The sequence below is a fragment of the Haliotis cracherodii genome, unplaced genomic scaffold, assembly GCF_022045235.1.
Source record: "Haliotis cracherodii isolate W230 unplaced genomic scaffold, xgHalCrac1.p SCAF_20, whole genome shotgun sequence".
NCBI lineage: Eukaryota > Metazoa > Mollusca > Gastropoda > Lepetellida > Haliotidae > Haliotis > Haliotis cracherodii.
Genome location: NW_027266276.1, coordinates 10,785,740 through 10,810,695, shown reverse-complemented (window position 1 = coordinate 10,810,695; position 24,956 = coordinate 10,785,740). Strand labels below are relative to the sequence as shown.

Genomic DNA, 24,956 nt, shown 5'->3' with positions numbered 1-24,956 from the left:
GGCCCTTTCAGAATATGGTACACTTTTCATTCATGGCTCAATACATTCACCAACAGGTGGAAACAAGTAACTCTGTAACATGTTGCATCAGGACCAAACTAAATGGAAACGGTCACCCAACGTGAAAATCGGATTTGATGAGTGTTATAAAACTGTAAGATTAAAGTTGTCTGTTATCACATACTCCTACACAGTTCTGTCTTGCACAATGGGAGTCTTCCTTCGTACATTTGATCTCAGAAACATCAAAAAGACTAGAAAATAGTATGTTACATTAGAAAAGGTTCACCAGAAGTTAATCACTTGTCTATCAGCACAAACATGTGTGTTTGTTAATCTTCTCCACGTGTGGTAAACCAAATTAGACTCCTTACTGTTGGAGACCTGCAGATAGTGGTCTCACTTGAGTATAGCTCTTATCCAAATAAAGGCATATTCGATTCATCTTTTATTCCTAACACGTGTCACCGAGAAGCTACATTATTTCAATCAGGAAAATCTATGTTGTTTCAAGATGCTGTGAAATCAAGCCTTCTACGGGCATTGCTTCCAGCTGAAAGTTCCAATGGTACGAAGAACAATATTTCATCACCATCTTTCAACAATGGTATTAAACATTTCTTTATTATGTATTCCGGGTAAACCAGCTCTGTTTTCATGTCTATCAGCTTCTTTTGTGATAGTTATATATGGCCCTTAAAAGAGCCTTTTAGTGCTTCTGTGTCAACGACTCATGCTGAACATTATTCGAGATCCTCTCTTTCTTCCAACAGGAAATGGCGAACCTTTACGATTTCCTGTGCTTTCCTGCAAGCGTATTCATAATAAGCATTACGAACGCCTTCCATGGTCGTCATACGCAGACGATGGTTATAAAGAAAAGACAGTTGTCTGGGTCTTTTCGCCTCTTCGCAACGGACCTCTAATTCCTCAAGGCGAGTATTCAAAAGCCGAACTTGGGCACATGCTTGATAAAACTTCTTCTCTTTCTCCACGAGAACGCTTTGTAAATCAGACTTTTCACACAGAACGGCCATTTTTGCAAGTACCAGTTTTCAAAGAACTGTAGTCATTTGAAGCCCAAACTGTCTTTTATACCTTTTCTCTCTCTCTCTCTCAGACAGTATAGAATTGTTGACAGATTAACTCTAACTGATAAATCCATTAGACACTGAGAAAGAACTTTCTTCTCTCAATTAACCTAGATAAATTGATTGGTAGAAAGAATTGGTCAAAGAAACAATACTTGATTAAGTCAGTCTCAATCACCAAGAAGAAGTGGGCTAGGACAAACAACACACACCCCAAGCTGACAGTCTCACGTCCACTTTCACTTACACTGTCATATGGATTTTGCTAACTTTCGCCTTCATTGCCTTGCTTTTAAATGTGCATCTTACTAGGTTTTTTTATATTGATCAGACCACCAATGAAACAAAGTGGATTTGTGAGCAGTTAAATATTCTCTCTTTACATTGAAATTGCTGTTAGAATTGTCTTAGATGGTGTTCTGCGGAAATTGCATGCCAATCAGTTGTATAAACTCGTGTCTGGTTGATAGCCTCTGTAGTGACAGTCATGAGTAAAGAGTATCAGCCTGTCTCTGATTGGCTCTTGATCCACATGACTGAATATACAATTGAGATAATCGCCGTGTCAGAGCGATGAGTATTGTGATTGGCAAATTGGTGTCAAGTGTCGCTATATAAGGCCCCAACCACTTTCTACTGGCCATCATATTATCAGACCTCAGAAGCATCCAAATGGAGAGATCTAACTTTGACATCAACACTCGTCTTTACGAAACTGAGATGAAGTTCAAAAAGGCATGTGAACAAGTGGTCCTTCTTAATGACAAGCTGGAGGGATTGCAGACTCGTTATGACAAAGCGCGACAAGAAAACCACCGCTCGTTTCGCTACAACTTAAGGCTTCGCATGGCAACAGTGGAAGGGGTTCGCAATGCATTCTACGAGTATGCCTGTGAAAAAGCTGAACGAATTGCAGAGCTTAGATACGACATCTCACAGTTGGATGCAGACTCCAGCTCGGAGCAGAGCGATTCTGATTCAATGGAGTATTGACAACACAGCTTATGTCCAAGACATTTGCTCAACAGCCCTTTTCAGGGCTGACCACATATCACGAAAGAAAACTTGAAAACATAGTTTGAAAATCCTTACAATAGTAATTTCACACCAGTGTAGAAATTGACTATAGGTCATCTCATTGAAAGAAAGCCCAATATGTCTTAATCTATGTACATCAAGATTATCCCTCTTATTTGTGTTTTTTTCCACATTCCTCGCTTCATGGCATACTGTTCAAATCCTGAATACTACATTTCAGTTTGCAGATGTACGATACTATTGAAAAGCATGATATGACAACACTGAACCAGCTCAAAGGAGAGTTACGGGAGAGAGATATTATCTTACAATGGTATAAGCATAGCCATTTACACCTGTCACATATATTATTTCAGTGCACGTCAATAAGAAAGCAACACCTTATCATAACGGTAAAACAACAACATATCGAATTGTGTATATGAATACTCTTTGTGTCATTAAATTGTGAAAGCTTCAAAGAAATGCTCAATGTAATGGTTCTTCTTGCATGTTTACAGCAATTTACATAATAAAATACCACTGGCTTCGTTGTGACTTCTTACTATATACTGGCCCTTTCAGAATACGGTACACTTTTCATTCATGGCTCAATACATTCACCAACAGGTGGAAACAAGTAACTCTGTAACATGTTGCATCAGGACCAAACTAAATGGAAACGGTCACCCAACGTGAAAATCGGATTTGATGAGTGTTATAAAACTGTAAGATTAAAGTTGTCTGTTATCACATACTCCTACACAGTTCTGTCTTGCACAATGGGAGTCTTCCTTCGTACATTTGATCTCAGAAACATCAAAAAGACTAGAAAATAGTATGTTACATTAGAAAAGGTTCACCAGAAGTTAATCACTTGTCTATCAGCACAAACATGTGTGTTTGTTAATCTTCTCCACGTGTGGTAAACCAAATTAGACTCCTTACTGTTGGAGACCTGCAGATAGTGGTCTCACTTGAGTATAGCTCTTATCCAAATAAAGGCATATTCGATTCATCTTTTATTCCTAACACGTGTCACCGAGAAGCTACATTATTTCAATCAGGAAAATCTATGTTGTTTCAAGATGCTGTGAAATCAAGCCTTCTACGGGCATTGCTTCCAGCTGAAAGTTCCAATGGTACGAAGAACAATATTTCATCACCATCTTTCAACAATGGTATTAAACATTTCTTTATTATGTATTCCGGGTAAACCAGCTCTGTTTTCATGTCTATCAGCTTCTTTTGTGATAGTTATATATGGCCCTTAAAAGAGCCTTTTAGTGCTTCTGTGTCAACGACTCATGCTGAACATTATTCGAGATCCTCTCTTTCTTCCAACAGGAAATGGCGAACCTTTACGATTTCCTGTGCTTTCCTGCAAGCGTATTCATAATAAGCATTACGAACGCCTTCCATGGTCGTCATACGCAGACGATGGTTATAAAGAAAAGACAGTTGTCTGGGTCTTTTCGCCTCTTCGCAACGGACCTCTAATTCCTCAAGGCGAGTATTCAAAAGCCGAACTTGGGCACATGCTTGATAAAACTTCTTCTCTTTCTCCACGAGAACGCTTTGTAAATCAGACTTTTCACACAGAACGGCCATTTTTGCAAGTACCAGTTTTCAAAGAACTGTAGTCATTTGAAGCCCAAACTGTCTTTTATACCTTTTCTCTCTCTCTCTCTCAGACAGTATAGAATTGTTGACAGATTAACTCTAACTGATAAATCCATTAGACACTGAGAAAGAACTTTCTTCTCTCAATTAACCTAGATAAATTGATTGGTAGAAAGAATTGGTCAAAGAAACAATACTTGATTAAGTCAGTCTCAATCACCAAGAAGAAGTGGGCTAGGACAAACAACACACACCCCAAGCTGACAGTCTCACGTCCACTTTCACTTACACTGTCATATGGATTTTGCTAACTTTCGCCTTCATTGCCTTGCTTTTAAATGTGCATCTTACTAGGTTTTTTTATATTGATCAGACCACCAATGAAACAAAGTGGATTTGTGAGCAGTTAAATATTCTCTCTTTACATTGAAATTGCTGTTAGAATTGTCTTAGATGGTGTTCTGCGGAAATTGCATGCCAATCAGTTGTATAAACTCGTGTCTGGTTGATAGCCTCTGTAGTGACAGTCATGAGTAAAGAGTATCAGCCTGTCTCTGATTGGCTCTTGATCCACATGACTGAATATACAATTGAGATAATCGCCGTGTCAGAGCGATGAGTATTGTGATTGGCAAATTGGTGTCAAGTGTCGCTATATAAGGCCCCAACCACTTTCTACTGGCCATCATATTATCAGACCTCAGAAGCATCCAAATGGAGAGATCTAACTTTGACATCAACACTCGTCTTTACGAAACTGAGATGAAGTTCAAAAAGGCATGTGAACAAGTGGTCCTTCTTAATGACAAGCTGGAGGGATTGCAGACTCGTTATGACAAAGCGCGACAAGAAAACCACCGCTCGTTTCGCTACAACTTAAGGCTTCGCATGGCAACAGTGGAAGGGGTTCGCAATGCATTCTACGAGTAAGCCTGTGAAAAAGCTGAACGAATTGCAGAGCTTAGATACGACATCTCACAGTTGGATGCAGACTCCAGCTCGGAGCAGAGCGATTCTGATTCAATGGAGTATTGACAACACAGCTTATGTCCAAGACATTTGCTCAACAGCCCTTTTCAGGGCTGACCACATATCACGAAAGAAAACTTGAAAACATAGTTTGAAAATCCTTACAATAGTAATTTCACACCAGTGTAGAAATTGACTATAGGTCATCTCATTGAAAGAAAGCCCAATATGTCTTAATCTATGTACATCAAGATTATCCCTCTTATTTGTGTTTTTTTCCACATTCCTCGCTTCATGGCATACTGTTCAAATCCTGAATACTACATTTCAGTTTGCAGATGTACGATACTATTGAAAAGCATGATATGACAACACTGAACCAGCTCAAAGGAGAGTTACGGGAGAGAGATATTATCTTACAATGGTATAAGCATAGCCATTTACACCTGTCACATATATTATTTCAGTGCACGTCAATAAGAAAGCAACACCTTATCATAACGGTAAAACAACAACATATCGAATTGTGTATATGAATACTCTTTGTGTCATTAAATTGTGAAAGCTTCAAAGAAATGCTCAATGTAATGGTTCTTCTTGCATGTTTACAGCAATTTACATAATAAAATACCACTGGCTTCGTTGTGACTTCTTACTATATACTGGCCCTTTCAAAATACGGTACACTTTTCATTCATGGCTCAATACATTCACCAACAGGTGGAAACAAGTAACTCTGTAACATGTTGCATCAGGACCAAACTAAATGGAAACGGTCACCCAACGTGAAAATCGGATTTGATGAGTGTTATAAAACTGTAAGATTAAAGTTGTCTGTTATCACATACTCCTACACAGTTCTGTCTTGCACAATGGGAGTCTTCCTTCGTACATTTGATCTCAGAAACATCAAAAAGACTAGAAAATGGTATGTTACATTAGAAAAGGTTCACCAGAAGTTAATCACCTGTCTATCAGCACAAACATGTGTGTTTGTTAATCTTCTCCACGTGTGGTAAACCAAATTAGACTCCTTACTGTTGGAGACCTGCAGATAGTGGTCTCACTTGAGTATAGCTCTTATCCAAATAAAGGCATATTCGATTCATCTTTTATTCCTAACACGTGTCACCGAGAAGCTACATTATTTCAATCAGGAAAATCTATGTTGTTTCAAGATGCTGTGAAATCAAGCCTTCTACGGGCATTGCTTCCAGCTGAAAGTTCCAATGGTACGAAGAACAATATTTCATCACCATCTTTCAACAATGGTATTAAACATTTCTTTATTATGTATTCCGGGTAAACCAGCTCTGTTTTCATGTCTATCAGCTTCTTTTGTGATAGTTATATATGGCCCTTAAAAGAGCCTTTTAGTGCTTCTGTGTCAACGACTCATGCTGAACATTATTCGAGATCCTCTCTTTCTTCCAACAGGAAATGGCGAACCTTTACGATTTCCTGTGCTTTCCTGCAAGCGTATTCATAATAAGCATTACGAACGCCTTCCATGGTCGTCATACGCAGACGATGGTTATAAAGAAAAGACAGTTGTCTGGGTCTTTTCGCCTCTTCGCAACGGACCTCTAATTCCTCAAGGCGAGTATTCAAAAGCCGAACTTGGGCACATGCTTGATAAAACTTCTTCTCTTTCTCCACGAGAACGCTTTGTAAATCAGACTTTTCACACAGAACGGCCATTTTTGCAAGTACCAGTTTTCAAAGAACTGTAGTCATTTGAAGCCCAAACTGTCTTTTATACCTTTTCTCTCTCTCTCTCTCAGACAGTATAGAATTGTGGACAGATTAACTCTAACTGATAAATCCATTAGACACTGAGAAAGAACTTTCTTCTCTCAATTAACCTAGATAAATTGATTGGTAGAAAGAATTGGTCAAAGAAACAATACTTGATTAAGTCAGTCTCAATCACCAAGAAGAAGTGGGCTAGGACAAACAACACACACCCCAAGCTGACAGTCTCACGTCCACTTTCACTTACACTGTCATATGGATTTTGCTAACTTTCGCCTTCATTGCCTTGCTTTTAAATGTGCATCTTACTAGGTTTTTTTATATTGATCAGACCACCAATGAAACAAAGTGGATTTGTGAGCAGTTAAATATTCTCTCTTTACATTGAAATTGCTGTTAGAATTGTCTTAGATGGTGTTCTGCGGAAATTGCATGCCAATCAGTTGTATAAACTCGTGTCTGGTTGATAGCCTCTGTAGTGACAGTCATGAGTAAAGAGTATCAGCCTGTCTCTGATTGGCTCTTGATCCACATGACTGAATATACAATTGAGATAATCGCCGTGTCAGAGCGATGAGTATTGTGATTGGCAAATTGGTGTCAAGTGTCGCTATATAAGGCCCCAACCACTTTCTACTGGCCATCATATTATCAGACCTCAGAAGCATCCAAATGGAGAGATCTAACTTTGACATCAACACTCGTCTTTACGAAACTGAGATGAAGTTCAAAAAGGCATGTGAACAAGTGGTCCTTCTTAATGACAAGCTGGAGGGATTGCAGACTCGTTATGACAAAGCGCGACAAGAAAACCACCGCTCGTTTCGCTACAACTTAAGGCTTCGCATGGCAACAGTGGAAGGGGTTCGCAATGCATTCTACGAGTATGCCTGTGAAAAAGCTGAACGAATTGCAGAGCTTAGATACGACATCTCACAGTTGGATGCAGACTCCAGCTCGGAGCAGAGCGATTCTGATTCAATGGAGTATTGACAACACAGCTTATGTCCAAGACATTTGCTCAACAGCCCTTTTCAGGGCTGACCACATATCACGAAAGAAAACTTGAAAACATAGTTTGAAAATCCTTACAATAGTAATTTCACACCAGTGTAGAAATTGACTATAGGTCATCTCATTGAAAGAAAGCCCAATATGTCTTAATCTATGTACATCAAGATTATCCCTCTTATTTGTGTTTTTTTCCACATTCCTCGCTTCATGGCATACTGTTCAAATCCTGAATACTACATTTCAGTTTGCAGATGTACGATACTATTGAAAAGCATGATATGACAACACTGAACCAGCTCAAAGGAGAGTTACGGGAGAGAGATATTATCTTACAATGGTATAAGCATAGCCATTTACACCTGTCACATATATTATTTCAGTGCACGTCAATAAGAAAGCAACACCTTATCATAACGGTAAAACAACAACATATCGAATTGTGTATATGAATACTCTTTGTGTCATTAAATTGTGAAAGCTTCAAAGAAATGCTCAATGTAATGGTTCTTCTTGCATGTTTACAGCAATTTACATAATAAAATACCACTGGCTTCGTTGTGACTTCTTACTATATACTGGCCCTTTCAGAATACGGTACACTTTTCATTCATGGCTCAATACATTCACCAACAGGTGGAAACAAGTAACTCTGTAACATGTTGCATCAGGACCAAACTAAATGGAAACGGTCACCCAACGTGAAAATCGGATTTGATGAGTGTTATAAAACTGTAAGATTAAAGTTGTCTGTTATCACATACTCCTACACAGTTCTGTCTTGCACAATGGGAGTCTTCCTTCGTACATTTGATCTCAGAAACATCAAAAAGACTAGAAAATAGTATGTTACATTAGAAAAGGTTCACCAGAAGTTAATCACTTGTCTATCAGCACAAACATGTGTGTTTGTTAATCTTCTCCACGTGTGGTAAACCAAATTAGACTCCTTACTGTTGGAGACCTGCAGATAGTGGTCTCACTTGAGTATAGCTCTTATCCAAATAAAGGCATATTCGATTCATCTTTTATTCCTAACACGTGTCACCGAGAAGCTACATTATTTCAATCAGGAAAATCTATGTTGTTTCAAGATGCTGTGAAATCAAGCCTTCTACGGGCATTGCTTCCAGCTGAAAGTTCCAATGGTACGAAGAACAATATTTCATCACCATCTTTCAACAATGGTATTAAACATTTCTTTATTATGTATTCCGGGTAAACCAGCTCTGTTTTCATGTCTATCAGCTTCTTTTGTGATAGTTATATATGGCCCTTAAAAGAGCCTTTTAGTGCTTCTGTGTCAACGACTCATGCTGAACATTATTCGAGATCCTCTCTTTCTTCCAACAGGAAATGGCGAACCTTTACGATTTCCTGTGCTTTCCTGCAAGCGTATTCATAATAAGCATTACGAACGCCTTCCATGGTCGTCATACGCAGACGATGGTTATAAAGAAAAGACAGTTGTCTGGGTCTTTTCGCCTTTTCGCAACGGACCTCTAATTCCTCAAGGCGAGTATTCAAAAGCCGAACTTGGGCACATGCTTGATAAAACTTCTTCTCTTTCTCCACGAGAACGCTTTGTAAATCAGACTTTTCACACAGAACGGCCATTTTTGCAAGTACCAGTTTTCAAAGAACTGTAGTCATTTGAAGCCCAAACTGTCTTTTATACCTTTTCTCTCTCTCTCTCTCAGACAGTATAGAATTGTTGACAGATTAACTCTAACTGATAAATCCATTAGACACTGAGAAAGAACTTTCTTCTCTCAATTAACCTAGATAAATTGATTGGTAGAAAGAATTGGTCAAAGAAACAATACTTGATTAAGTCAGTCTCAATCACCAAGAAGAAGTGGGCTAGGACAAACAACACACACCCCAAGCTGACAGTCTCACGTCCAGTTTCTCTTACACCGTCATATTGATTTTGCTAACTTTCGCTTTCATTGCCTTCCTTTTAAATCCGCATCTTACTAGGTTTTTTATATTGATCAGACACCCAATGAAACAAAGTGGATTTGTGAGCAGTTAAATATTCTCTCTTTACATTGGAATTGCTGTTAGAATGGTCTTAGATGGTGTTCTGCGGAAATTGCATGCCAATCAGTTGTCTGGTTGATAGCCTCTGTAGTGACAGTCATGAGTAAAGAGTATCAGCCTGTCTCTGATTGGCTCTTGATCCACATGACTGAATATACAATTGAGATAATCGCCGTGTCAGAGCGATGAGTATTGTGATTGGCAAATTGGTGTCAAGTCCGCTATATAAGGCCCCAACCACTTTCTACTGGCCATCATATTATCAGACCTCAGAAGCATCCAAATGGAGAGATCTAACTTTGACATCAACACTCGTCTTTACGAAACTGAGATGAAGTTCAAAAAGGCATGTGAACAAGTGGTCCTTCTTAATGACAAGCTGGAGGGATTGCAGACTCGTTATGACAAAGCGCGACAAGAAAACCACCGCTCGTTTCGCTACAACTTAAGGCTTCGCATGGCAACAGTGGAAGGGGTTCGCAATGCATTCTACGAGTATGCCTGTGAAAAAGCTGAACGAATTGCAGAGCTTAGATACGACATCTCACAGTTGGATGCAGACTTCAGCTCGGAGCAGAGCGATTCTGATTCAATGGAGTATTGACAACACAGCTTATGTTCAAGACATTTGCTCAACAGCCCTTTTCAGGGCTGACCACATATCACGAAAGAAAACTTGAAAACATAGTTTGAAAATCCTTCCAATAGTAATTTCACACTAGTGTGGAAATTGACTATAGGTCATCTCATTGAAAGAAAGCCCAATATGTCTTGATCTTTGTACATCAAGATTATCCCTCTTATTTGTGTTATTTTCCACATTTCTCGCTTCATGGCATACTGTTCAAATCCTGAATACTACATTTCAGTTTGCAGATGTACGATACTATTGAAAAGCATGATATGACAACACTGAACCAGCTCAAAGGAGAGTTACGGGAGAGAGATATTATCTTACAATGGTATAAGCATAGCCATTTACACCTGTCACATATATTGATTTCAGTGCACGTCCAAAAGAAAGCAATACCTTATCATAATGGTAAAACAACAACATATCGAATTGTGTATATGAATACTCTTTGTGTCATTAAATTGTGAAAGCTTCAAAGAAATGCTCAATGTAATGGTTCTTCTTGGATGTTTACAGCAATTTACATTAAAAAAATACCACTGGCTTCGTTGTGACTTCTTACTATATACTGGCCCTTTCAGAATACGGCACTTTTTTCATTCATGGCTCAATACATTCACCAACAGGTGGAAACAAGTAACTCTGTAACATGTTGCATCAGGACCAAACTAAATGGAAACGGTCACCCAACGTGTAAAATCGGATTTGATGAGTGTTATAAAACTGTAAGATTAAAGTTGTCTGTTTTCACCTACTCCTACACAGTTCTGTCTTGCATAATAGGAGTCTTCCTTCGTACATTTGATCTCAGAAACATCAAAAAGACTAGAAAATAGTATGATACATTAGAAAAGGTTCACCAGAAGTTAATCACTTGTCTATCAGCACAAACATGTGTGTTTGTTAATCTTCTCCACGTGTGGTAAACCAAATTAGACTCCTTACTGTTGGAGACCTGCAGATAGTGGTCTCACTTAAGTATAGCTCTTATCCAAATAAAGGCATATTCGATTCATCTTTTATTCCTAACACGTGTCACCGAGAAGCTACATTATTTCAATCAGGAAAATCTATGTTGTTTCAATATGCTGTGAAATCAAGCCTTCTACAGGCATTGCTCCCAGCTGAAAGTTCCAATGGTACGAAGAACAATATTTCATCACCATCTTTCAACAATGGTATTAAAGATTTCTTTATTATGTATTCCGGGTAAACCAGCACTGTTTTCATGTCTATCAGCTTCTTTTGTGATAGTTATATATGGCCCTTAAAAGAGCCTTTTAGTGCTTCTGTGTCAACGACTCATGCTGAACATTATTCGAGATCCTCTCTTTCTTCCAACAGGAAATGGCGAACCTTTACGATTTCCTGTGCTTTCCTGCAAGCGTATTCATAATAAGCATTACGAACGCCTTCCATGGTCGTCATACGCAGACGATGGTTATAAAGAAAAGAGAGTTGTCTGGCTCTTTGCGCCTTTTCGCAACGGACCTCTAATTCCTCAAGGCGAGTATTCAAAAGCCGAACTTGGGCACATGCTTGATAAAACTTCTTCTCTTTCTCCACGAGAACGCTTTGTAAATCAGACTTTTCACACAGAACGGCCATTTTTGCAAGTACCAGTTTACAAAGAACTGTAGTCATTTGAAGCCCAAACTGTCTTTTGTACCTTTTCTCTCTCTCTCAGACAATATAGAATTGTTGACAGATTAACTCTAACTGATAAATCCATTAGACACTGAGAAAGAACTTTCTTCTCTCAATTAACCTAAATAAATTGATTGGTAGAAAGAATTGGTCGAAGAAACAATACTTGATTAAGTCAGTCTCAATCACCAAGAGAAGTGGGCTAGGACAAACAACACACGCCAAGCTGACAGTCTCACGTCCACTTTCTCTTACACTGTCATATAGATTTTGTTAACTTTCGCCTTCATTGCCTTGCTTTTAAATCCGCATTTTGCTAGTTTGGGGATATTGATCAGACACCCAATGAAACAAAGTGGATTTGTGAGCAGTTAAATATTCTCTCTTTACATGGGAATTGCTGTTAGAATTGTCTAAGATGGTGTTCTGGAGAAATTACATGCCAATCAGTCGTACAAACTCGAGTCTGGTTGATAGCCTGTGTAGTGACAGTCATGAGTAAAGAGTATCAGCCTCCCTCTGATTGGCTCTCGATTCACCTGACTGAATATACAACTGAGATAATCCCCGTGTCAGAGCGATGAGTATTGTGATTGGCAAATGGTGTCAAGTGTGGCTATATAAGGCCCCAACCACTTTATACTGGCCATCATATTATCAGACCTCAGAAGCATCCAAATGGAGAGATCTAGATTTGACATCAACACGCGTCTTTACGAAACTGAGATGAAGTTCAAAAAGGCATGTGAACAAGTGGTCCTTCTTAATGACAAGCTGGAGGGATTGCAGACTCGTTATGACAAAGCGCGACAAGAAAACCACCGCTCGTTTCGCTACAACTTAAGGCTCCGAATGGCAACAGTGGAAGGGGTTCGCAATGCATTCTACGAGTATGCCTGTGAAAAAGCTGAACGAATTGCAGAGCTTAGATACGACATCTCACAGTTGGATGCAGACTCCAGCTCGGAGGAGAGCGATTCTGATTCAATGGAGTATTGACAACACAGCTCATGTTCAAGACATTTGCTCAAAAGCCCTTTTTAGGGCTGACCGCATATCACGAAAGAAAACTGAAAACATAGTTTGAAAATCTTTACAATTGTGATTTCACACCAGTGTGGAAATTCGCTATAGATCACTTCATTGAAAGAAAGCCCAATATGTCTTAATCTATGTACATTAAGATTATCCCTCTTATTCGTGTTATTTTCCACATTTCTCGCTGGATGGCATACTGTTCAAATCGTGGAAACTAATTTTCAGTTTGCAGATGTACGATACTATTGAAAAGCATGAGATAACAACACTGAACCAGCTTAAAGGAGAGTTACGGGAGAAAGATATTATCTTACAATGGTACAAGCATAGCCATTTACACCTGTCACATAAATGGATTTCAGTGCACGTCAATAAGAAAGCAATACCTTATCATAATGGTAAAACAACAACATATCGAATTGTGTATATGAATACTCTTTGTGTCATTAAATTGTGAAAGCTTCAAAGAAATGCTCAATGTAATGATTCTTCTTGGATATTTACAGCAATTTACATGAAAAATAACCACTGGTTTCGTTATGACTTCTTACTATAAACTGGCCCTTTCAGAATACGGTACTCTTTTCATTCATGGCTCAAATACATTCACCAACAGGTGGAAACAAGTAACTCTTTAACATGTTGCATCAGGACCAAACTAAATGGAAACGGTCACCCAACGTGTAAAATCGGATTTGATGAGTGTTATAAAACTGTAAGATTAAAATTGTCAGTTTTCACCTACCCCTACACAGTTCAGTCTTGCACACTAGGAGGATTCCTTTGTACATTTGATCTCAGAAACATCAAAAAGACTAGAAAATGGTATGTTACATTCGACAACGTTCACCAGAAGTTAATCACTTGTCTATCAGCACAAACATGTGTGTTTGTTAATCTTCTCCACGTGAGGTACACCAAATTAGACTCCTTACTGTTGGAGACCTGCAGATAGTGGTCTCACTTGAGTATAGCTCTTATCAAAATAAAGGCATATTCGATTCATCTTTTATTCCTAAAACGTGTCACCGAGAAGCTACATTATTTCAATCAGGAAAATCTATGTTGTTTCAATATGCTGTGAAATCAAGCCTTCTACAGGCATTGCTCCCAGCTGAAAGTTCCAATGGTACGAAGAACAATATTTCATCACCATCTTTCAACAATGGTATTAACCATTTCTTTATAATGTATTCCGGGTAAACCAACACTGTTTTCATGTTTATCAGTTTCTTTTATGATAGTTATATATGTCCCTTAAAAGAGCCTTTAAGTGCTTCTGTGTCAACGACTCATGCTGAACATCATTCGAGATCCTCTCTTTCTTCCAACAGGAAATGGCGAACCTTTACGATTTCCTGTGCTTTCCTGCAAGCATATTTATAATAAGCATTACGAACGCCTTCCAGGGTCGTCATACGCAGACGATGGTTATAACGAAAAGACAGTTGTCTGGCTCTTTGGGCCTTTTCGCAACGGACCTCTAATTCCTCAAGGCGAGTATTCAAAAGCCGAACTTGGGCACATGCTTGATAAAACTTCTTCTCTTTCTCCACGAGAACGCTTTGTAAATCAGACTTTTCACACAGAACGGCCATTTTTGCAAGTACCAGTTTACAAAGAACCGTTGTAATTTGTAGCAAAAACTGTCTTTTGTACCTTTTCTCTCTCTCAGACTATATAGAATTGTTGACAGATTAACTCTAACTAATAAATCTCAATAAGAAAGGAACACCCTGTCATAATGGTAAAACAACAACATATCGAATTGTGCATACGAATACCCTGAATATGAAATTGTGATAATCGTCGTGTCAGAGCAATGAACATTGTGATTGGCAAATTGGTGTCAAGTGTCGCTGTATAAGGCCTTAACCACTTTCTGCAGGTCATTCTATCAGCATGCCTGTGAAAATGCTAAACAAATTACAGAGCTTAGATACGACATCTCACAGTTGGATGCAGACTCCAGCTCGGAGCAGAGCTATCCTGACTCAATGAAGTATTGACAACAGAGCTGATGTTCAAGACATTTGCTAAACACATATGATCACATAACGTTATTACGAAAGAAAACTTTAAAACTAGTTTAAAAATCCTTACAATAGTGATTTCACACCAGTGTGAAACTTGCCTGTGGAACACCTTATTAAAGGAAATCCCAATATATCTTAATCTATATACGTCGAGATTATCCCTCTCATTCTTGTTATTTGTCGCATTTATTGCTTGATGGCATACTGCTTAAATCGTGGATACACATCTTCAGCTTGTAAATGTATGTTACTATTGGAAAGCGCAGCTTATCACTTTAACTCTTAAAGAAGCTTATAATTCCATATCTACCTAAATGTCACTTTATGGTGTCACAGATTGTGGTATTTAAAGTTAACAGATTTCTTAAAGTGAAGCCTTTTTCCTCTACATTCTCAACATAGTCCCTATAAAAGGTTTTTGTCTATGTTCTGTCCGACTTACCCCATAGATGTGTCATCACATGTGCTTACATCTATAAAATAGTTTTATATTTAACTAAATACTATTTTAAAATGGCATAAGTGTTTTTTAAAGAAACAAGTGACATTAAAGTGAAGCAATGCGAAAAATGAGTGAAATTAGCTATTTATTTCCACTTTGAGATAAAATATAGCCATTAGTAAGCCCTTGACCCAAGATGAATATTTTACCATACGTTTGTGTTGTCTACATCTAAATTTCCTTAGAAAAAATAGCTTTGGTCAGTTTGTTCATGTTCAAATATTCCAAATATTGTCCATGTAAATCTCTAAAATCCGACTTATTGTCGCATGCGATGGATGTATCTCCAAACAACTTATAATTATTCCGTACTTTTACATGTGCACATGTACTATATTGAACTATCGTATATGTATATGCCCACTTTAATGTGATTTGGGTTCGGAGATTGGTCTTAACTGGGTAGCCCTTTGCGGACCCTTTCGTATTTGTCCATAGGCTCCAACTGGGTCTTGATTTGGCAGATATTGCAGCCCAAATGGGACATAGATGGGATGTGTCTGTGAATGTTTGTTTTCCATGCATGATTATCATTTGCAATCCTTTTGTGGCATTCCTACCTCTTATATTGACATCTATATAAATTCAAGACTTTTTCGAGCAAATGTCATGATTCAAATTCAACATTACAATCCTGAGTAATATTTCCTCTTGTCTAATCAAAATGGCCGAATTTATGACATCTTTTAGATGAACAATATAGTTGTGTACATGAACAAGATGGATACACTTCAAAATATCTTACAAATGAGATCAGTGATCATCAGTGTAAACTGATCAAAATAGTTTGTTAAATAGTTTAATGCCACTCCGTTCTTCACGATAATAACACAGACATTCATGATAACATTGTTTTCAGTCAGCGCAAAGTTCCGACAAATGATTGGGTCATATTTTGTTATTTAACCAATACCATTTATGCATATTTAGACCTCTTTGTTCCTTTTTGATAAGTAAAGCTAATCCATCAAACTAAGGATATGATGTTTTGTCCCTGTATCATATCGTCGTAAGTAAACTTTGATTACCCAAAATATATAGTGGGTAATCAAAGTTTATTTGCATTAATTAGTCATTTACTGATTACACAAGTTGGTTCTGAGCGAACCGATTTCAGGTTTAATCACTGCGTTTCAATTTGGAAATCACCTTCTAACAGTAGGTCTCAACTGTTTGGATAAAGGTTTCTCTGAAATAGTAACTGTATCATTTTATACAAACTCGATTCATATATAAGATATCACAAATAGTCTCAGTTATATTGATTTTCTGTTCTAAATATGTCACTTGATTAATGCTTTGGGTGTGCTGTCTTCTTGATCCTAGACCACCATTACTACATAGAGATGTATATTGTTCATGTTTTACGAAAACCTGTGTCATCACAACTGCTTATTAGTGTTCCATTGATATATTTTTCACCGCCATTTGCCTTTTTACGCCCATTCGAAACTTTGTTTCGGCGATAAGCGAGATTGGTTAATCTCTGACGTTGAGTTTTATAGTTATAGTTACATGCAGGCCGTAGGGTTTACCACTTTGTTGAAGTCCACGAGTAAGGGTATTGTTAAAACCAGAGAATTATAATAGGGAAGAATAGCGTCCCCACACCAGCGTAGAGACTGCGTTTAGATCACCTTATTAAAAGAACGCCCAATATATTTTAGTATATGTACATCGAGATATTCCTCTCATTCCTGTTATTGTCCATACTTGTCGCATGGCATACTCTTCAAATCGTGGGTACAAATCTTCGTTTTAGTAGATGTAAGTTACTGTTGGAAAGCATAATATAACATCCAAACCCTTAAAGGAGAGTTACGGGCGAGAAACATTGTCTTGAATTGTCCAAGCAAACGTCGTGGGACACTTACTAAAGGTGTGAGGAAGCCCGTTAGCCCGACATGTCGTTACATGTTAATTGATCACTTTCACTGTTACATTAAGAAGAGAAGACACATATACGTCCAAGATTGGCCGGGCTAAAAGGGGATAAAACAAGTGCTGGTCGGTGTATGCGTGGGGTTTCCGTGTTTAAGTGTCGCATGGTATCTCGGCGTATACTCATCCGGACACACACACACGCACGCACGCACGCACACAGACACACACACACACACGTTCATGTCGATATATAAGTGCATTAATGTTGAACGTTGAGCCCCAGTTCACCTCACTGTATGTTCGACTGGTTGCCTGTGTGTCAGTGTGTCTGTGTGTGTGCCGGTGCAATCAAGTTAATTTCGTAATTCAGGCCACATGGCCCATAGTACAGTTGTAAGATAAATAACATTTTAGGTCACATGTCCAGAGTGTTACATCTCTGTCGATCTCATTTTAAATAATTTACATAAATATAAGACTATCAAGCGTAGTACATTAATATCACTTGATTTAAATAAATTTGGAAACATAATATTACTTTTATAATATTTCTGCAATGAGGTAAAAAAAAGTATTTCTCAAGTGAATATATTTCTTACATACAAAAAAGACATGTTTTTCATCCTCTACTAAATGAAAGTCACATTTTTTACATATAGATTCTGTATGAGGTATATTTAACAATTATCTTTAACGAATAATGTTGACTCGAAAGTTATGAAGAGATATTCAAAATTTACAAATTGCTCTAACTAATCGTTTGTCTCTGAGTACTGTTATGTATAATTCGGGTTGCAGAAGAGATTTAATATTAGCATAATGCACTAAAAAAGTAGACGACTCTAAACTGTGGTACCATGATTGGAAATATATATATATATCTTAAGCGTCTTCTAAATGCAGATAAAAACATCTTCTTGTCACTAACATCTTGGAATAACCACACATACGCAAAACCGCTACTAAATAACATTTGACTCACATACGATGCCCAATTGACTTTTCCATTCTCATCTAATACTTTAAGCATAACATAACTTTGGAAGGGGTATCGACTTGCATTCATTCGCAAAAGTTTATTCCAGTACTTAATACCTTTATTTGCGTATTTATAAACATACAATGACGCCCAGTTTCACCCAGAATAGCTTTGCTTGATGCAAATTTACAGACACCAAGAAAACGTTTAACATAGCATGTTTGTATCTTTTCAATTGTACCCCATATTTCCGAACCATAAATCAATATTGGAGCGATTTTACTGTCAAATATTTTCCAAGCAGTCGAGAAATCAATAAATCTGTTATTACTAAACAAATGAAAAACTGGCCCTTTTGCCTCCCGTGCTTGCAAGGCAAGGGCTTCACACGCTTTAGACCATATTAATCGTGAGGAGAACATTATTCCAAGATATTTATAGTACGTCACCGTCTTTATCTTCACATTATCCAGTGTCCATGCTTCATACTTGGTGATTATCCCTCCATTTCTAAATACAATAACATTTGATTAATCAAGATTTACACACAATCCCCATTTCAAACAATATGTATTTAAAACATCTATCTGTCTCTGCAAGCCCCGTACAGTATACGAGAAAAGTACAATGTCATCGGTAAAACAGAGTAACATCAGATCTTCAATATTTTGGGTAACAAATATACCATGATCGCAAGCAACATACATTTCCAACACAAGCTCATTAATAAATAATATAAATAAGACAGGGCTGAAAACGCAGCCTTGTCTTACCCCACTAGAGGTTTAAAAAAAGAAGTTTTAAAGCAACCAATCTTTACACTTGCTTTTACAGATGCATACATACTTTTTAACAAATTGTACATTTTACCATGGCATCCTTTTTGAAGGAGTAAATATAACATTTTTTTCCTATCAATATAATCAAACGCCTTTCTAAAATCAATGAAAGCACAACAAAATCTGCCCTTTGGCTTACACAGATATTTGGAACATAATGCATGCAGCGTAAAGATATATGATCAGTGGTAGAATATTGAGAGAGAAAACCTGCTTGGGATTCGGAAATAAGCTCATTTACCTCTATCAAGATTCTGGGGTGTTTTTCTAAAATAGACGTAAACACATTCCTTAATATGTTCAAAAGAGAAATGACCCTGTAGTTGTTAGGATCTGTTTTAACTCCACTTTTGTATAATGGCATTATCATCCCAAGATGCCATACCTCAGGAAACACTCCGCTATCAAGAACTTTGTTAAATAACAAGACTTAGAAGTGGTAGAAAATAATTATTAGAACGTTTTAAAAATTCAGGCGGTATACCGTCCTCTCCTGGTGCTTTTCCCATTTTTAAGTCCGCAACAGTGACCTGGATCTCTTTCTCAGTAATACGACTAGATAACAATTCGTCAGTAAATGGCAATTCGTTACAATCGTGACATGAATGGCTTTCAATAAAATCTGAAACGGACTGATCAAACAGCAAATGATCAGTTCGTTGATCGGGGTTTAACAAATTCTTAAAAAAAAAATGCCACACTTCTGGGGTAATAGATGAGTTGCCTTTATCACTATAGAGAAGGCGTTTTAATGATTTCCAAAACTGTTTACAGTTACTCTGGGAGGCGGCATCTGTTATATCATTAGCTGTTTTACTGTCATAGAAACTCGTTTTTTGCTTACAGCAATGTTTAAAGGTGGATTTGGCCGATATATAATCATTGATGTTCTTTTCGCACTTAAATTTCCTTAACTTATATAGACATTTGTACTATTCAGCCTTGCGATTATAACATTCTTCATCAAACCATGGTGGTTGATTATCTGTGCTCTGTGCTGTCATAACCAACTTGTGAGCAACACAGTCCAAATAATTCAATTAATTTAACTACTGCAACATTGACATCCTCAGTTAATAACATTACAAATTCTTCCTTCATCAAACTCAAAGAGTTGGTTGAAATTAAGATATCAAACTTCAAGTGAGACTCATCTCGCAGTCTAAATCTTGAGATTCTCTCAACAGGAATATTCACTAAATTACAGTCCGAACTTTGAAAAGCAAAAATGTTTTCTAACTTACATTCCAGTGGCAAGTGATCAGGCTCAGTTCGCGGCAATACAGTCATATCATGGAGATTAGTAAATAAGGCAGTACTAATGATAAAATAGTCAACAACACTAGTTCCTATATTTGAAATAAAAGTAAAGTTACCTGGAGTGTCGCCATTTGTACGACCATTAACAGTATGCATATTCATGGATTTGCACAAAGCAAGAAGTTGCTTTCCATAATTGTTTACTAGATTATCACAAGATAATCTCGGTTCAACAAACGAATCTTCATGATATAATTCTTCATCAACAGGTACATATTTGGGGTCATCGTCCAGAATATAATCTGGCTCAGAGACTGTTCTAGCATTAAAATCTCCACATATGATAAACGAAGAATCAACTTTATATTCATGTTTTAACTCTTCAGGTTTATCTTCTAATAGGTCGAGACCACTATCTTCTGAATTGTCATCCTCTGTCGACCCCGCCGGGTGTATATAGAAGAATGCAAGAAACATTGGATAAGGCAAATTAGCATTAAGTAATTGAAAACTGACACAAAATTCACACACGCGATTATAGCAAAAGTTTACCTGTTTGAGTCCTTGTGTCACTTATTTGCACAGGTTATCTACAAACACCGAACACACGACTGTCAGAACTGCTGGTCACGTGACATATATATATATATATATATATATATATATTCCAATAACATGATCTGATATATATTCCACTTACTTATGGTCGAATATATTTAATACAAACTTTAATCCGATATACTCCAGTAAAATATAATTCGATATTTTCCACTAACTTATGGGTTGTGATGTTTTAAAATCATTTGTTCCAGAAAATACTGGAATTTTGTTTGATCGCTGGACATACTGGCTGTCCTTAAAACATTATGTTGTGAAAAACGTATTAAATAAAAAAGAGCACAAAGTCAGTGTAGATGTACTTAAGTATCACTGTACAGAAATAAGCAAACAATATGATATCCGTATCCTTACCTTACTAGCTATCCAACAAGCCAACGACAGACCACCGTTATTCTTTCCCTTATCAAAATATGTTCAGCATAGAAAGTACAGTCGTCGCGGTAACTCACTATCACTTTCAGCTTGAGGGTTGATCACTGACGAGACACCTTGCGCAACGTTATGTGCATTATGAACACATGTTGCATCAGTATAAAATCGATTTAGATAAAGCCCCATGTTAGTTTTTATGTATTTCCATGAACCTCTTTTTGCACGCGACACCACGACTGATACATAAACAAAGATCACGGGTAACGTTTGAACATCGATACAATACACCAAAAAGGCTTTGGTGTAACGCCGATTGACCACTTTTAAAATTTAGCCGTGCAACGTTTGTCAATTGGCGTTTATTCAATGAAAACCTTAAGGTTCATTCACATTTATTAAACATCCGATCCAATTTCAATATCAGAGGATGAATAACACCTTTGACCTATATTTCAGCAATATCTTGACGTGCTGTTGTCCAAAGTAATGCCGTTGTCCAAAGTAATGCCGTTGTCCAAAGTAATGCCGTTGTCCAAAGTAATGCCGATGTCCAAAGTAATGCCGTTGTCCAAAGTAATGCTGTTGTCCAAAGTAATGCCGTTGTCCAAAGTAATGCCGTTGTCCAAAGTAATGCCGATGTCCAAAGTAATGCCGTTGTCCAAAGTAATGCCGTTGTCCAAAGTAATGCTGTTGTCCAAAGTAATGCCGTTGTCCAAAGTAATGCTGTTGTCCAAAGTAATGCCGTTGTCCAAAGTAATGCCGTTGTCCAAAGTAATGCCGTTGTCCAAAGTAATGCCGTTGTCCAAAGTAATGCTGTTGTCCAAAGTAATGCCGTTGTCCAAAGTAATGCTGTTGTCCAAAGTAATGCCGTTGTCCAAAGTAATGCCGTTGTCCAAAGTAATGCCGATGTCCAAAGTAATGCCGATGTCCAAAGTAATGCTGTTGTCCAAAGTAATGCCGTTGTCCAAAGTAATGCCGATGTCCAAAGTAATGCCGTTGTCCAAAGTAATGCTGTTGTCCAAAGTAATGCCGTTGTCCAAAGTAATGCCGATGTCCAAAGTAATGCCGTTGTCCAAAGTAATGCTGTTGTCCAAAGTAATGCCGTTGTCCAAAGTAAGGCCGTTGTCCAAAGTAATGCTGTTGTCCAAAGTAATGCTGTTGTCCAAAGTAATGCCGTTGTCCAAAGTAATGCCGTTGTCCAAAGTAATGCTGTTGTCCAAAGTAATGCTGTTGTCCAAAGTAATGCCGATGTCCAAAGTAATGCCGATGTCCAAAGTAATGCCGTTGTCCAAAGTAATGCCGATGTCCAAAGTAATGCCGTTGTCCAAAGTAATGCCGTTGTCCAAAGTAATGCTGTTGTCCAAAGTAATGCCGTTGTCCAAAGTAATGCCGTTGTCCAAAGTAATGCCGTTGTCCAAAGTAATGCCGTTGTCCAAAGTAATGCAGATGTCCAAAGTAATGCCGATGTCCAAAGTAATGCCGTTGTCCAAAGTAATGCCGTTGTCCAAAGTAATGCCGATGTCCAAAGTAATGCCGTTGTCCAAAGTAATGCCGTTGTCCAAAGTAATGCCGATGTCCAAAGTAATGCAGATGTCCAAAGTAATGCCGTTGTCCAAAGTAATGCCGATGTCCAAAGTAATGCCGTTGTCCAAAGTAATGCCGATGTCCAAAGTAATGCAGATGTCCAACGTTAAGTCAAGTCTTTATTGCAGAAATACCGACAGGCCACAGGCCTGTAGTGCAAATCTGCGTGAACAGTAGATAATGTTTACTTGTATATGTCACACGACATTTATACATATATTTAATGGAAACCTACAGCATTCACTATATACAACTGCATTTTGATGTGTTTATCTTATCACACAATAACCTTTTACGTGCAAATGACTGTACTTACTCTATCGATAAAGTCTAACTGATGTAAACCCCATACGTCAGCTCCATATAAACCCCTCGAAGTTCCGAGTTAGAGTAGTTCTTCAGCAACCTATGCTTGCTGTGAACGGCGACTGTGCTTGTTGTAAGAGGCGACTAACGGGATCGGGTAGTCAGACTCGCTGACTTGGTTGATGCCAGCCGTCGTCGACCGCCGTCGTATAGCTGGAATATTGCTGAGTGCAGCATTAAACAACAAACAAACAAACAGCTGCATATAAAAGAATTGGAATTATTTCTGTGTCACAGATTTGATAGATTTTACTGACGTTTAACGCTGACGGTATATCTGGGGTACTTGTAATATCCCAAAAGTGTTTGGCGTGGCTTGTGTTCCAGCTTGTATTGAATGAAACTGCCGAGATAATGAACTAGAAAAATTTACTCGTACCCCCATGTACACCCAAGGCCCTGTCCTTATAAAACCATCGTTTTGCAAGCTGTTGAGGTTTGCCACTTTGGTAGATCAAAATTGAAATATTGATGACAAACTAAGGATCACAATTAGGACGAATCATTTATATCAACCTAAGATAATAGGATCCTGGCTCGTCTAGGGTTTGCATCTCTGCACAGTTACCAGTGTGCCCGACCAGTGTATCAAATCATAGGGCATATGGGTTCGAGCAATGAAGCTGAAAAATGTTGACCTGTGGAGTTCTACTACTTCATGACAATGCCTCTTCTAACACCTCTCGACTTGCACAGGCTGCTGTGCGACAATGTGGGTTCGAACAGCTTCCTCACCTTCCATACTCGCAAGACCTAGCCCCAAATGATTCCCACCAGTTTCCTAAACTGAAAAAGCACCTTCATGGAACGCGCTATGACGACAACGATGACCTCAAAGCTGCCGTGAATGGATGTTCAGAAAACTCCCCCCTGACTGGAATTGAAAAGCTTCACTGTCGATATGAGAATTGTATTGAAAGCAGGGTGATTATGTTGAAAACTAAAACTAAAAACACTTTCACAATTGTTGGTTTTGTTTGCTAGGCTTAGAACCTTTTGACCAGCCCTCGTATATTGTGACATTTCATTTACTTGCATCACAGAATTGAACGTTTTATTACATGCATGTGAGCCGGAGGCCTTAAGGACAAAAAAGCAGTGGTCAGAGGACACAGTCCATTGCACTGTAGTTGTGTTGTGTTCAACCAGCACCTTCAAATATGATAAAATGTTGTTGAATGCTTGTTCTGTGCAAAACAAAGTACACATACTTACTGATTAGAAGGTGCTTGTTCCATGGCCGATTCATGATAGATAGCACGGACAAAGTTGAATGTTACTGGCGATGACATTCCTTGTTCCGTCTATCTTCTACACGACCGTCACATCGGCACTGTGGACTTATACCCTTATAAAAAATAAGAAACTGTACAAAGGATGATAATTGCCAAAACGCATCTTATTTGTGATGAGTACATATCATTCGCACATCAACTGAACGAATGGCGAACAACGAACACATTGCTGTGCCAGTTCTATACATTTCAGTGCAATAAATAATATGTATGTACATATTCAGTCTCTCAAACAAGACTCTCAGTTTGAGTGAGTGAGTGAGTGGTTATGTTTTTTTGCCGCTTTTGAAAATATTTCAGCAACATCTAGGCGGGGTATATCGGAAATGCGAACGCTTTTGCATGAGACCCCACGGGGATTTTGAGGGCTATTTGACTTGATGTTTA

At 38.1% G+C, this 24,956-nt stretch overlaps 1 protein-coding gene across 1 annotated transcript; it reads left to right on the top strand.

Annotated features, from left to right (window-relative positions):
- The first annotated feature begins 21,810 nt into the window (after window positions 1-21,810).
- Window positions 21,811-23,085, top strand: LOC139470486 (ovarian abundant message protein-like). The gene has a single exon (XM_071252892.1). The coding sequence runs from the start codon at window positions 21,811-21,813 to the stop codon at window positions 23,083-23,085; it is 1,275 nt and encodes a 424-aa protein (XP_071108993.1).
- Window positions 23,086-24,956: the final 1,871 nt, after the last annotated feature.